We start from the raw sequence: 16,440 nt of genomic DNA, 5'->3' as shown, positions 1-16,440 counted from the left end.
AAAGGGGATGACTATACACTTTTTGGCATTTAGCTTTGGAGGATGCTTGTGTCGGCTGGAGAGTCGATTATGGCGCCCAGTTTGCAGTCATCTGCGAACTTGGTCAGCCACAGTCCTTCCGTGTTGGCCTATACCTCCGAGAAATATATACCGAACAAGAGAGGTCCCAGGACTGAGCCTTGTGGGACACCACTTGTAACTGGTTTGGAGTCTGACATGGCTCCAGCAATTCTAACCATGTGGATTCTGTCCTTTAGCCAGTTTGCAATCCATCTAGTGACATAGGGGTTTATATTTAAGCTGGTGAGCTTATCTATAATGCCAGAGTGGGGTATTGTATCGAAGGTTTTGCGAGGTCCAGGTAGGCTGTGTGGACCACCTTCCCTCGTCAATGGCCTTGGTGACTGTTTCAAAGAAATCAACCAGGTTTAAGAGGCAGGATCTGCCCTTAACAAAGCCGAACTGGGTAGGATCCAGTGTCTGTAGGTCCCCAATATCTTTATTTATGAGGTCCATGATGATCCTTTCCATAGCTTTGCAGACCAAGCTAGTCAGGCTTATGGGGCGATAGTTTCCAGGATCCGTTGAGGCACCATCTTTATGGACAGGGACCACTGTTGCTGTACGCCACTCTTTGGGCACATATCCTGTAGTAAGGCTGAGATTGAACAGTAGTTTTATGTTTGGGTTTAGCTCTTCTTGGTGTTCATGTAGGATGCAGCCCGGGATACCTCTTGTCCCATTGATGCTGTGTTTTTTGCTTTGGAGAGGGCGGCTCTTACCTGAGCATCTGAGATGTCAGGGGGGCAGCACTCTGCTGGGATAGATATTTGCCCTTTTGGTGGGGAGAAGTTTGCGCTGAACCTGTCAGCTAAGATGTTGGCAATGTCTGTGGGTTCAGTGCATTTTTTGTCATTTTGGACTAATTCTGAGCATATCTGGGAATTACCACCCAGGTTCCTAACATAACTAAAGAAAGCCTTGTGATTATCCTTAGTGTCCTGTGCAATTTTTCTCTCGAAGCTGGCCTTAGACAATTTTATGAGTGCCCGTAGTTTTTTGCTAATACTGATCAGTGATGCCTTCCCTTTTTGGGATTTTGCTCTATCCTTTAGTAGCTTCCTCCTTCTATTGTATAGTTTGTTTATGGCTGGAGTCCACGAGACAGGACATCTGCCTTTGGAGGATTGGGTCTTGGTTTTATTTGGGATCGCATGATCCATGCATTCCTGAAGGTGTTCATAGAATGCATTTATAAAGGATTCTGCAGTCTGGGCCGTATTTTCCACAGGCCCGGGGGCTTTGAAGGATTCCACCTCGGTTTTGAGGAGTGTGAAATTTGCTTTAGAGAAGATTTTCACTGTGGTTTTCTGGGCAGGGGTGGGGTCGGGATGTGAATATCCAGTGAGATTAGTTTATGGTCTGATCTTATGGATACACGTCTGGTTTGGAGCATAGAGTCCCCATGTTGGTGATGATCATGTCCAGTATGTTTTCTCCCCTTGTGGGAGTGGTAACAAGTTCTTCCATAGCATTTGAGTTTATAAATTCTAGGAACCTTTGGGCTAGGGTGTTGGAGCTAGAGTAATGCTCCCAGTCTATGTTTGGGTAGTTGAAGTCACCCAATATAATGGTGTTTGGAGAGAACTTCATATTTTCCAGTGTTCTCAGGAAGGCCGAGTGGGGTTCCTGGGTTTGGGAGGGTGGTCTGTAGCAGGCTACAAACTGGAAGGCAGTTTTACCCACTGTTAGTTGCACATGGATAGTCTCTGATGCTTCATGCTTTGCCACCAACCTGGAGGTGTGGGTATCTTTGATGAATATCGATACTCCCCTCCTTTTGTGGTTCGGTCCAAGTTTTGGGGCCAAAAAGCATGTTATGAGGTATAACCTGGTAGTGCTGGGGTGCTCTCGGGAGCCCTAAACCAGGTTTCTGTTACTGCACAGATATCGATGTTCTCCATGCTAAGGAGAGTTTCGAGTGCATGCATCTTGAGGTTTAGACTTCTGGCATTGAGTGGCATTACTCTTAGTTTCTTATCCCTTGTGATACCTATGGAGGTGGGTTTGTCTTTTGAGCCTTGCCTAAAAAGGCACTATGGGGGTAGCAAGAGCCTTTGCCAATATCCGAAAGCCCAGGGGTGACAGGTGCAAGCCATCCCTAGCGAAGCATCGTGACTTGTCGAGCATATCACCCCAAGCTGACAGGCATTGGATCCCCTTTGAATGACACCAGTACTTAAGGCAATTGTTGAAATTGATCATCTTGTCTTCATATTGTGGCATCATTCTTGGTGAGGGTAAGATGCTACTCAAGGTCAGGGTCATACCGGCCTGGGCTACATGCTCAGAGAGCTCCTTTATGTCTCTTTTCATGTAGTCCAGGGAGGTACATCTCAGGTCATTCACACCAGCATGGACAATGACTGAGTCATATTTGTTCTTGCCTTGGAGTGACCTGAGTGCTTGTGTTATGTGGTGGATCCTAGTGCCCAACAAGCTGTTCACCATGACCCTCTCCTTGTTCAGCCTGGTGAGCGGGGACATCAGTGTGCCTGATGATAGAGTCACCTATTACAAGTGTATCAGGTGTGTTGTTTAGTCTTAAGGGCTGTGACTGTTCGGCACTCTGGCTTTGTGAGATATGTGTTGCAGGTGTTTTGTTTTGGGGTAGCGGTTGCTTGGGTGTCTGCTTTGGAGGTCTCTGCTGCTTAGGCAGATCTTTATTTAAAGCCTCCGAGTATGTTTTTGTGTGATTATGTGTTTGGTTTGCTGTCGTGGTAGGTCTATGTGAGACTGGAATTGTAGTGAGTGTGGTTTCCTTCTCCTCCTGACTGGTTATGCCAGTACTGAGTTGAGAGAGCTTAGCCTCCAGTTTGGCTATATGGTTGCATCTCTCACATGTGTTGGAATTTGTTGGGAGGAGGAGAGGGTTGTCTGTGTACATGAGGCAGTTGTAACATTGCCTCATTATTCTCAGATTCACCAGCTGGACTGGAGAGGAGATTGATAACTGACCTTTGGACATGCTAGAATAATATTGGGAATTCCTTAATAATTGAAAACAAGGGCCAGTGGGGAGTGAGGGTGTAGTGCTTTTAATTTTTAGTGCTGACTTATATAATTGCTTTAGTGAGCAAGTGCCAGGTAACTTAAGTGCAATGTGTTACAGGTAACTTAAATGCAAAAATGACAAACAGTAACTTTCTTTCAAGTGAAACAAGGAAATAAGTACAGTAAGCAATGCAGATATCACTAGTGATCCACAGAAGTGCTGAGAAGCCGCTCATTCTCTGGCTTTTGTAACATTCTCTCTGCTAATGACATAGACTATGGGTTTAACTATCAAGGTGCAGGGCTTTTGTTATGTTACGTTGACTAATTTCTTTAAAAAAATTATTAAATTCAGATAGCAGGGTATGTGATACCTAGAGTGACAAAGATTTAGCAGCACTAACCATACCAAATACAGGCTATGTTGAGCTTTAATTACCATAACTATTCAGTAGTTCATTTAAGTAATTTCACATAGAGTGTTCTTCTAGCTTTTATAAAAAATTTGGTAAGCTACAGATATAATAGATTTAAATTTATATCATGCCCTGTTTCTGTCTTGCAAACATTAAATGTGGAGACAGGGAACTGTGTTATCCATAACTGAATAAGCCAAAAAATGTATAGTCCACCAGAGAGAAGGGTGGCAAAGCAGTGCCGAGTACTTGGCAAAAACTATATAAATAAATACTACAAATGCTTAATATGTAAAGTCTTGAAGAAAGGCAGCAACAAGAAGATATTATAGAAACATTTTAATATATAAGTGGAAATCTACAGGAAAAAAGAACAAATTAATCTGAAGGTTGATGGGAGACAGAAAGTTATGTTTTCATGGAAACATTGGTGTAAGACTGGACCAAAGATGCTACTATCAGAAATGTAAACATAACTGAATGTGTGGAATAGACACGATGGAGTTTATTTAATGATGGGTGCAAGACAAGAGAAAGACATGCATTTAACAAGTATGGACAATTTACCTGAATGGCAGGAAAGTGTGATGGTCAGGTAGGCTGAGGATACCTTTTATTCCATCAAAATCTATGCTTCTACCATAGAAAAATACTACACCTTTTCAAAGAAAGCAAATCACAGGGTATATTGCAAACATGGTGGTCAGGACATGCAATACCTGACCCACAATCATAACACCTCCATCACATAATGAGCCTGAGTGCATCAAATATCAGTTTATTGCTGTATTGCTGGATATGTTTTATCACCAAAACATAAAACTATCACTTCAAATTTTGATTTCAAAGTAAGAAAAAAAGAATATAGTATTAACAAGGAACAAAGGAACCAAGATTGTTTTTTTAAGAAAGACCGGTCCTTTAAAGATATTTTAGAGCATGGTTGTTGGATTTGATAGGAACAAATTTATGAATAGGGGAAAATGGTAATTAGAAATGTGGGATGTGTCACCAATGCTCATATGTGATAACTATGGGGGAGAAGTTTAAGCTGGATTCTTAAAAGTATTAACGGACACTTTAAGTGCCAATTGAAAAATGTTATTTATTTGGCCAAGTGTTTAAAGTGTCCAGCATTTTATATTGGAAAAACTTCCAGACATGTTAGGAAAAGAATATATGAGCACATAAAGGACATTAAAAATGTAAATCCCCAAATGCTTTATATAGACATGTAAAATCTCAAGTGGGGCATGTTTTTGGGTTTCTTGTAATACAATGAGTTGTTAAGGACTTACAAGGTATGGTGGTGTCCGAACCCTTGGATAAATGTGAGTTAAGATGGCAACTACAGTTGAGTGCCACTAGGTTCCCAGACATTAATGAAAATATGAGTATTAGCAGTGTTTTAAAGTTAAAAAATATAGCAGGAGTATAGTTTTTTAGTTAATCCTGAATGAGGATGTTAATATATTGTTTCAGTTTTATTTAAGATAGTGTATTACTGGTTGGACTATATGCCTTTGATACAGAGTTTTTGATTCAGTATTTTCATGATTGTGATGTAATTCATAGTGTATGGAAAGTAGGATTTTTTAATTGGGTTAACGGGTAAATAAATTTCATTGGTTAATTGAATTTTAAAAATGTGGTAATAAAGAAGTCGGACACAATGGTTAATTGTTGTGAAGAAGTCCCCGGTTATTCTGGGACAAAAGCGCTTAACGTTGCTTGGTGTTTAAATAATTTCAAGTTTTTATCCATTGGCTGGCTTCATTTCTTCTATTTTTTCATTGTATTAACAAGGTTTCTGATAACTTAAAACTATAAATAAAATAAAAGCAATATACTTAATAAAATAGAATGGAGTAAGATACTTTTTGAGATGTGTCAACACTTTGAGGTTTGAATTTAAAATTGAATTGCAATGGATATGTAATAAATGCATTCCCAAGACTAGAAAGCTTGTAAGAAGTGAGTCAAAAGCAAACAGTTTATCAGTGACAACGTTATCAACAAAGAGAGCACAATAACAATGACGTGTGCATTTACATTGTCATAGCTCAGACATACTTGGCTGTCTTAATAAATTGCTATTCAGAAAAGCAACAGTGTAATAAATTCCACTTTGCAAGTAGTATCACCTTTTATAACACTGTTAAAGGAATACCAAGGCTGAACATTTTTTGCCTTAGGAGCAAATTTTAAGGATGCCATAGAAACATGAATTAGATAATGAGGACTGCAGTTAAATTAGTGAAACGGGTGTGCCCGAATTCCTACGAAGTTAAAGCACCTAGCAAGTATTCCATAGAACAGAATAGTATGCACAGCATAAAACTGGTGTGCAAGGAAAAGGTGGCATATCTACAATAATGAACTTGAATGTTTGTAAAAAGGCAAGATATAATTAATACATTTCAAGTGTCCCTGATGTTAGCTCAATGTTCTGCTCTGTCCCTATTAAAACTGGTAATTTCTGCAAAAATATATTGGATTCTACTGAATAAATAATGACAACAATTAAAGTTACCTTCCTATCTTTTAGCTCTGAAAATACATGATTATTCAACTCATTCTGCCATGTTTTAAAGAAGGGGAGATAGTGAATAGGGAAAAGGTAGAAACTCGTTCTGAGACAGAACACTTGAATGTCTTTAAGCCTTTCAGAAAATATTTTAGAAATATATAGAAGGTGAAGAAAGTAACTAGATACTAAATCCGTAAGTAGAATGTACAGGAAGGCACTGGCTACAATAAATTATGACTACAAAACATTGGCTTTAGCAACCTTTCATTAGGGAATCTGTATCCTTTTATTTAATCTGGCTATGCATCTCACATTATTTCTGAAACAAGAGGAAAGATCATGCTTTCCGCATTGCATCAACACCTCCACTTTCTATTGCCATTTAAAAAAAAACACTAAATAACTAAACATTAATATTATTGTTAATATTAAAATAATATATAAATATATAATAAAGACATCCCAGTCCCTCTGCACCACATGATCCAGAGACCTCAACCTCATTACCACAATCAAAAGAAAATGCTGGAGGGACAGGTTCATAACCCAGAGACTGCCCATGCCATGGAGTAAACTTCCTATACATGTCAAGCAGAGTACCTCCCTGACCCTCTTCAAGAGAAATCTTGATAAGTGGATGGGAAATTGAAAATCCACCCCAGGGATCACTCCAGTGGCTTTACTCAACAGAGGCCCTGGGAACTAAGGTTCGGTGGCATGATGCCAGGGTAATCCTATGGGCTAGGCTTGTAAAGGCTCCAGGGCCATTAGCCTAGTACATACCTATGAACCTATGAACCTATTATCAGTCTAAGAAACAGAAGCACTCTGTTCTATAACTCAGAAAACAGCTAAAATGAAAAGGAGCAGAACACTAGTCCCTCATTATATATGTATATGGTTGCTATTATTGAAGGTAAATTAACCTACAAAGGAAACCTGTCCAAGTTATATAAGTTAATTATAAATAAGAATAACTTTGATGTAAGTTTTGGGATGTTTTAGATAGTAGTGGATTAAGTGACTCAATGTTAGTCAACATTTTCAGGTCTATACTGGAAATTTTTTACATGGAAATATACAGTGGCGGCTGGTGACTTTAAATCAAATGTGGGCTGCAGGAGACAGTTGAATATGTGGTGCCAATGGGAAGGGGTGTGACCAACTGGAAAAGGGCAGAGCTATGCTCAAAACCACAAAAACTGGGACTTTAATTAAATATGCTGCCCTGGGTGCCAAACTGTCATTATGAGAGTCCAATCAAGACAAAATGAAGCGTAGAAGAAAATAAATATTTCAATGCATTGGCTACATGACAGCTTACTTAATATCTAGATGGAAGCAAAAAGGTTGTGAGGCATGAACAAATAAATTACTTTTTAAATACATTACTGGAATGCCAGTCAAAATCAAGTATAAAAAAACATGCAGCACTCAACTCAAACCACTTCTCCTTGCACTAAAGCTCTAATTATAATTGATATTCAGCTTTATTAAAGTACCAAGTAACATGCTGAAAGTAGCAATCTATGTGATACCTCCCACTTGTAAAAATGTTTCTTATCCAAAAAAGACCTGCTGCCTAACAACAACTATCTACTTGTTTCATGGGGAAAACATGACCAAAGTAAAAAATGAACAGCAAACAAGAAACAAGCTCAAGATAAATTGCTTAAAAGATTACTGCACAAGTTATGGACCACACATGATAGATTAGCATTCTGTTTAGTTTATGGGTAAAGCCTGCAAAGATGACTTCAAGTCTCCAACAAATGTAGTGAGCTTCTGAAAATACTGCAATCCTATCCTTTATTACAAATACTGTCATGTGTATTTCAATACCTAAGGCTAATACGTTATCTAGTTATGTAAATATTCTCTGCATGGCAACAACATAAAGGCTTTCGATGTTGGTAATTATTTAACAGCATGGTTATTAAAGCTTACTTGCATCTTACAATCTCAGAAAAGCTTACCTGATGGTCATTAAAGCATTGCTACTTAAACACAGCTGGCAGTGCAACAACATGCATTTTCTGAATAATAATAAGCATAAATCAACAGTATAAAAATATGACAGAAAACCAGAACATTCTGCAAAATCAAGGACAGATGAAAAGCCACTGTAGTACTTGTTTCTACCTTGGATGGGGGGATACTCTGCACACTTACACTGCATTAACTGCTCCTTGCCTTGTTTGGACACATCCAGAGTCACTACATGGGGGAGTTGGTTGCAACAAGCATGTCACAATTTGAAATTTCTCTGGCTGACGGTGATGGCCCTGACACATCTGTCATACCTCTCAACCTCAGAGCAAGAAATCTGGATAAAGCCATAAATAGAAATGGGACAAAGGCCCAAAAATAAGGGCAATTTTTAAATATTGCTCTTATAAACTTGGAAAGATAATAGAATAATAGGTCTTGCATGAGTATGAATTTTCTGAAGGGTATGAAATCTGAAACTCAAATGTCCGTCATTATTTTCTAACTTCAGTCTTTAATGATTTGCCACTAATTTGCCAGAAAACCACAATTTTTTGAAAAACAGACCAAAAATATGATGCAAAAATATAAAATAGCAAAAAAATATGCACAAAGCCAATAATGGGGGAATACGGCCCCAAAAATAGGAACAAATTTCAAATATTGATCTTATAAACTTAGAAAATTGTTAGAATAAAATGTTTTGTGTTACCATGTACTTTCTGAAGAATATGAAGTCTGAAATTAAAATGTCTGAAAATCCAGAAAACCACAGATTTTATGAGGAACAGAACAAAAATATGAGGCTGAAATGTGAATGCTTTTTCACAAGTGGTGGTGGGTAGGAAATTCAGGTTCTTGCTACCAGCCTTTTCCTCCATAAGCCAGTTCCCCAAGTTCCTGTTATCGACGCCAGAATGCTGAGCACCCATGCGTGTGCTGCCTGTATGTGTTCTGAGCATGCATAGACTGTAGACTTTGCTGGGGCATCTGTAAGACTGCTGCCTTCTTCTGAATTCAGACTGGTTAAACAGCAGTCCGGATTCGAGTTTCGACTCATGCATGCGTGAGTTCTGGGATTTTTTTATTTTGATTTTCAGCTGGGGAGGGGGCTGCAGTCCTGCAGTCCAATAGCATGAGCGACCACTGGGAATATATATACAGAGTTTTTGTTGCTCTTTATAAAATTTCCAAAGTTAGTAAACTGACTTCTTCAGTTTGCTGGAGATACAGTAAGGATATAAAAGATGATTGGACACACATGTTTATAGATTTTGATAAATTAAATGTTTATTGGGAAAAGATAAGTAAATTCTAAAGGATTATGGTCCGATACTTGTTCTTTAACAGTAATCAACAATATTAATAAATGTTCCACTCCTTTATCTGTAAAAGCTAAACAACAAAACATATTTTGGAGTCTTTTTGCAGTAAAATAGTTAATTTGTTAACTTCATTGGATTACTCTAATGGTTTAATGTATTTCTGAAACTGTATAACAGCATGCAATATTGAATTTCTTTCTTTCTGGCGTACAGCTACAGTGGTCCCACTCCACAAAGGTGGTGCAACAATGGACCCCGGAAACTATTTCCCCATAAGCCTGACTAGTCTGGTCTGTAAAGCTATGGAGCGTATTATCATGGAACTCATAAACAAAGACATTGGGAGCCTCCAGACACTGGACCCTACCCAATTTGGCCTTGTTAAGGGAAGATCTTGCCTCTTAAACCTAGTTGATTTCTTTCAAACAGTTACCAAAGCCATAGATGAGGGCAAGGTAGTCCACACAGCCTACCTGGACCTCACAAAAGCCTTCTACACAATACCCCACTCGAGCATCATAAATAAGCTTACCAGCTTAAATATCAACCCCTATATCACAAGATGGGTTGCAAACTGGCTCAGAGATAGAACCCACATGGTCAGAATTGTAGGTGCCATGTCCAAATCCAAACCAGTTACAAGTGGCATCCCACAGGGCTCAGTTCTGGGACCTCTCTTGTTTGGTATATACTTCTCTGAGGTTCAGGCTAACATGTGGGGATTATGGCTGGCAAAGTTCGCAGATGACTGCAAACTGGGGGCCATAATCGGATCTCCAGCTGACACAAGCATACTCCAAAAGGGTCTCACAGAGACGGATGCTTGGTGCCAGAGCCATGGCCTCAAGCTAAATGCTAAAAAGTGCATAGTCATTTCCTTTGGGAAAAACAAGGTGCCCACAAATTACCACATAGGTGGTAATACATTAAGTACAGAAGAAGTAATTAGAGATTTGGGGACCAACATAGATAGTAATCTCTCCTTTGATAATCACGTTGCCAAAGTGGTTAGAAAGACCTTCTATATAGCCCACCTTATCACGAAAGGGTTCGCATCTAGTTCAAGAGAGGTCATTGTGCCCCTCTGCTCATCACTCATCAGGCCCATAATTGAATACAATGCCCCTTTTGGGATGTACCTTGCCCGACACCTGCAGCAACTGGAGAGACCCCAAAAGTACCTCACCAAGAGGATCATGGGCTACAAACAGATGTCCTATGCAGCTCGACTAAAGAAACTCCAGCTCTACTCAGTTGCTTACCGCCTACTCAGAGGCGATCTATGCCTGACGTACAAAGCCATGTCAAACCCAGAATTAATGGACATGCTCCACCTCATAAAATCCAAGTTCCTTAGAGCTACATGCTCCAGGGACCTAAACCTCAGCACAAAAATAAATAGGACATGCTGGAGGGACAGATTCATTTCCCAGAGGCTCCCCTCACTCTGGAATAGAATCCCAATTCATGTTAGACATAGCCCCTCGCTGACCCTCTTCAAGTGAAATTTGGACGCGTGGATGGGAAATTGCAAATTCACCCCTGGGATCTCTCCTGTGTCTCTGCTAGACAGAGGCACAGTAAACTAATCTTAAAAGGGTACCTTCTGTGACCTACTTTACAGAGGCACAGTAGGCTAATCTAATAGGGAGGCGGAAGCCAAATACACTCTGGCTAGGCTTATAAATGCCCTAGGGCAGATAGCCTAGTATCTACCTATGAACCTATAAAATATAAAATTATTAGAACAAATTGGAAAACAAACTCAGTTCCTGCATTCAAAAATTTCTAAATTTAACAATGTTATATGAAGTGGAAAAAGAAGTAATTTGAATGAATCCTGTGTATCTTATGAAGACCTCTAGTTGCTGGGATAATCTTGAAATGCTGCTATTGAAATAACAAAATAGTTAATTTGTTAACTTCATTGGATTACTCTAATGGTTTAATGTGTTTCTGAAACTGTATAACAGCATGCAATATTGAATTTCTTTCTTTCTGTGTATATATTGTACATATGTTAAATCAATAAAACAATAAACTAAAAATCTGTTATCATGCATAAATGTGCAAAAGTAATTGGTAAAATGCATATGAAGAGTTTTTAATAATATGGCTTCATTTAGTGGCTCTGTAAATGTACATAACCTATAATAGCACTACACCCTCACAAACTCCCCCTGGAGTACCTTGCTCCCCATTGGCCATTTTTTTCAATTATAAAGAAATTCCCAATACTATTCTAGCATGTCCAAAGGTCAGTTGTCAATCTCCTCTCTAGTCCAGCTGGTGAATCTGGGAATCTTGAGGCAATGTTACAACTGCCTCATGTACACAGACAACCCTCTCCTCCTCCCAACAAATTCCAACACATGTGAGAGATGCAACCATATAGCCAAACTGGAGGCTAAGCTCTCTCAACTCAGTACTGGCGTAACCAGTCAGGAGGAGAAGGAAACCACACACACCAAAATTCCAGTCTCACATAGACCTACAACGACAGCAAACCAAACACATAAACACACAAAAACATACTTGGAGGCTCTAAATAAAAATCTGCCTAAGCAGCAGAGACATCCAAAGCAGACACCCAAGCAACCGCTACCCCAAAACAAAACACGTGCAACACATAGCTCACAAAGCCAGTGTGCCGAACAGTCACAGCCCTTAAGGCTAAACAACACACCTGATACACTTGTAATAGGTGATTCTATCATCAGGCACACTGATGTCCCACTCACCAGGCTGAACAAGGAGAAGGTCACGGTGAGCTGCCTGTCGGGCACTAGGATCCGCCACATAACACAAGCACTCAGGTCACTCCAAGGCAAGTACAAATATGACTCAGTCATTGTCCATGCTGGTGTGAATGACCTTATATGTACCTCCCTGGACTACATGAAAAGAGACATAGAGGAGCTCTCTGAGCATGTAGCCCAGACCGTTGACCCTGACCTTGAGTAGCATCTTACCCTCACCAAGAATGATGCCACAGTATGAAGACAAGATTAACAATTTCAACAATTGGCTTAAGTATTGGTGTCATTCAAAGGGGATCCAATGCCTGTCAGCCTGGGATGACATGCTCAACAAGCCACGATGCTTCGCTAGGGACGGCTTGCACCTGTCACCCCTGGGCATTCGGATATTGGCAAAGGCTCTTGTTACCCCATAGTGCCTTTTTTAGGCAAGGCTCAAAAGACAAACCCACCTCCATAGGTATCACAAGGGATAAAAAACTAAGAGTAATGCTACTCAACGCCAGAAGTCTAAACCTCAAGATGCACACACTCGAAACTCTCCTTAGCATGGAGAACATTGATATCTGTGCAGTAACATAAACCTGGTTCAAGGCTCTCGAGAGCACCCCAGCACTACCAGGTTATACCTCATACCATGCTTTTCAGCCCCAAAACTTGGACCGAACCAGAAAAGGAGGGGGGGTATCAATATTCGTCAAAGATACCCACACCTCCAGGTTGGTGGCACAGCACAAAGCATCAGAGACTATCCATGTGCAACTAACAGTAGGTAAAACTGCCTTCCAGTTTCTAGCCTGCTACAGACCACCCTCCCAAACCCAGGAACCCCACTCGGCCTTCCTGAGAACACTGGAAAATATGAAGGTCTCTCCAAACACCATTATATTGGGTGACTTCAACTACCCAAACATAGACTGGGAGCATTACTCTAGCTCCAACACCCTAGCCCAAAGGTTCCGAGAATTTATAAATTCAAATGCTATGGAACAACTTGTTACCACTCCCACAAGAGGGGAAAACATACTGGACCTGATCATCACCAACATGGGGACTCTATGCTCCAGACCAGAAGTGTATCCCTCACTGGTAAGATCAGACCATAAACTAATCTCACTGGATATTCACATCCTGACCCCACCCCATGCCCAGAAAACCACAGTGAAAAACTTCTCTAAAGCAAATTTCACACTCCTCAAAACCGAGGTGGAATCCTTCAAAGCCCCCGAGCCTGTGGATAATACGGCCCAGACCGCAAAATCCTTTATAAACGCATTCTATGAACACCTTCAGGAATGCATGGATCATGCGATCCCAAATAAAACCAAGACCCAATCCTCCAAAGGCAGACGTCCTGTCTCATGGACCCCAGCCATAAACAAACTATACAATAGAAGGAGGAAGCTACTACATGATAGAGCAAAATAACAAAAAAGGGAAGGCATCTCTGATCAGTATTAGCAAAAATCTACTGGCACTCATAAAATCGTCTAAGGCCAGCTTCGAGAGAAAAATTGCACAGGACACTAAGGATAATCACAAGGCTTTCTTTAGTTATGTTAGGAACCTGGGTGGGAATTCCCAGATATGCTCAGAATTAGTCCAAAATGACAAAAAATACACCAAACCCACAGACATTGCCAACATCCTAGCTGACAGGTTCAGAACAAACTCCCCCCCCCTCCCCACCAAAAGGGCTAATATCTATCCCAGCAGAGTGCTGCCCCCCTGACATCTCAGATGCTCAGGTAAGAGCTGCTCTCTCCAAAGCAAGAAACACAGCATCAATGGGACCAGACGGTATCCCGGGCTGCGTCCTACATGAACTCCAAGAAGAGCTAAACCCAAACCTAAAACTACTGTTCAATGTCAGCCTTACTACAGGATATGTACCCAAAGAGTGGCGTACAGCAACAGTGGTCCCTCTCCACAAAAGTGGTGTCTCAACGGATCCTGGAAACTATCGCCCCATAAGTCTCACTAGCTTAGTCTGCAAAGCTATGGAAAGGATCATCATGGACCTTATAAATAAAGATATTGGGGACCTACAGACACTGGATCTTACCCAGTTTGGCTTTGTTAAGGGCAGATCCTGCCTCTTAAACCTGGTCGATTTCTTTGAAACAGTCACCAAGGCCATTGACAAGGGGAAGGTGGTCCACACAGCCTACCTGGACCTCGCAAAAAGCTTTGATACAATACCCCACTCGGGCATTATAGATAAGCTCACCAGCTTAAATATAAACCCCTATGTCACTAGATGGGTTGCAAACTGGCTCAAGGACAGAACCCACATGGTTAGAATAGCTGGAGCCATGTCAGACTCCAAACCAGTTACAAGTGGCATCCCACAAGGCTCAGTCCTGGGACCTCTCTTGTTCAGTATATATTTCTCAGAGGTACAGGCCAACATGGAAGGACTGTGGCTGACCAAGTTCGCAGATGACTGCAAACTGGGCGCCATAATAGACTCTCCAGCCGACACAAGCATCCTCCAAAAGGGCCTCATAGAAACAGATAACTGGTTCCAGAGCCATAGTCTCAAGCTAAATGCCAAAAAGTGTATAGTCATCCCCTTTGGCAAAAACAAAGTGCCCACAAATTACCACATAGGTGGTAATCCATTAAGTACAGAAGAAGTAATTAGGGACCTGGGGACCCAAGTTGATAGCAGTCTCTCATTTGACAACCACGTGGCCAAAGTGGTTAGAAAAACATTTTATATAGCCCACCTAATCATGAAGGGATTCACATCTAGATCAGGGGAGGTCATCATGCCTCTTTACTCATATCTTTCTTTCTTTTGTGGCATTATTTCAATGAACACAATATTATTTACAGTGACCTCAAGTATAAACAATGAGTTAATATCATTATAATGTACACCTGTAACTGTATTTTTATAACTAGCACAAATGAACTCTAAAATCTATCTGTTCCTATAAGGCTATAAATGATAAAACTGCACTTTACAGGTTATAAAACATGCTAATAATGAAATATTATTGTGTTTTTAGGTTTGACAACCTGTGCTGACATTTTCTAGGCATCAAACCATAGCATATAAAATGGATGCCTATGGTCTCATGAAAGGAATCATATTTTTAATTCTGACAATTATTGGAATTTTTGGAAATGTAATTATAATATATTTCTATGGAACTTTCTGCCTAAAGGAAAAAGTGAAGACTTCAGAACTTATCACTGGAAAGCTGGCATGGGCAAACCTAATCTCAGTTCTAACACGGGGCCTGCCACGTTCACTGTTTGTTTTTGGACTTCAGAATCTCTTCAACGATATTGGCTGTAAGCTAGTTGTCTTTGCATCTAGACTTTCTAGAGCAATGTCCTTGTGTTTGACATGCCTTCTGAGTTGTTTCCAGTGTGCTGTCCTCCTTTCCTCAAATCATAACTGGGCTTCTGTAAAAATAAAATTGCAAAAATTTTTGCCGCATATCTTCGCATTGCTTCTGTTGATGAATTCATTGGTATATGTGTCAAGAACTATGTGCTCTGTGTCTGGAAGAAACTCTTCTCACCTACCATACACTAGTGACTTGGGATACTGCCTTATCATTTTTCCAGATAAAGTATCACTGCAAGCAAATGGATTTGCCAGTTTTACTCGGGATATGGTGTTTGTGATATTTATGGCTATGGCTAGTGCTAAAATGCTATTAGTCCTTTACTGGCATGGAAAACGTGTTCAAGGCATGAGGAGTTCAGACAATAACCAAGAAAGTAGAATGGAAAGTAAAGCAGCAAAAACTATTTCCACCTTAGTTGGCTTATATATTTTTTTCTTTGGGGTAGACAGCACAATTTGGCTTTACCAAGCCACAGTGTCTGATGAAGTCCATGTTATTGTAACAGATGTACGCACTTTCTTTTCAGTATGTTACTCATCTGTATTCCCTATTGTTATAATCATCTCCAATACAAAGGTGAAAACTAAATTAAAATACCGGAAAAGTGAACAAGAAAAAACTGAAAACATAGCTTATATACATTAGAACAAGATGTAGAGACAGACTAATTATGTGCTACTGCTTCAGCAAAAGAAATAAAAATATGTAATGTATAGAACAGTTGGATAAAATATAGCACAGCCGTGGACACTTGAATTTTAAGTGCAATGTACAAACAAAATTGCCTTTTCCGTGTGTATAAGATAATTTTCTACTGATTGAGGCATGTAAAGCTAAATATTTATTATTTGATCACTGATCAGTATACGTCCATGATATACAAGTACACTTTTTGAAAGGCATTTACAGCGTTGTAAGATACTGACAGATATAGCATACTTGATATCACTATGTATAAGGAGCCCTTTGTCTAACACTTTAGCAGTTCACTTTTCAAAC

The 16,440-nt window shown here is 40.0% G+C and overlaps 1 protein-coding gene across 1 annotated transcript; it reads left to right on the top strand.

Moving 5' to 3' along the window:
* Positions 1-15,141: 15,141 nt before the first annotated feature.
* LOC122803132 (olfactory receptor class A-like protein 1) lies at positions 15,142-16,086 on the top strand. Its single transcript, XM_044072754.1, has one exon. It carries the CDS (start codon positions 15,142-15,144, stop codon positions 16,084-16,086), a length of 945 nt encoding a protein of 314 aa, XP_043928689.1.
* The last annotated feature ends 354 nt before the right edge of the window (positions 16,087-16,440 follow it).

Source organism: Protopterus annectens, chromosome 5.part1 (assembly GCF_019279795.1).
Source record: "Protopterus annectens isolate FY-2018-M chromosome 5.part1, PAN1.0, whole genome shotgun sequence".
Lineage (NCBI taxonomy): Eukaryota > Metazoa > Chordata > Ceratodontiformes > Protopteridae > Protopterus > Protopterus annectens.
The sequence above is the reverse complement of the archived record's forward strand: the minus strand, read 5'-3'. Positions and strand labels throughout refer to the sequence as shown.

Coding starts and splice junctions, on each gene's coding strand:
- LOC122803132 (XM_044072754.1), top strand. CDS start 15,142: ATGGATGCCTATGGTCTCATGAAAGGAATCATATTTTTAATTCTGACA.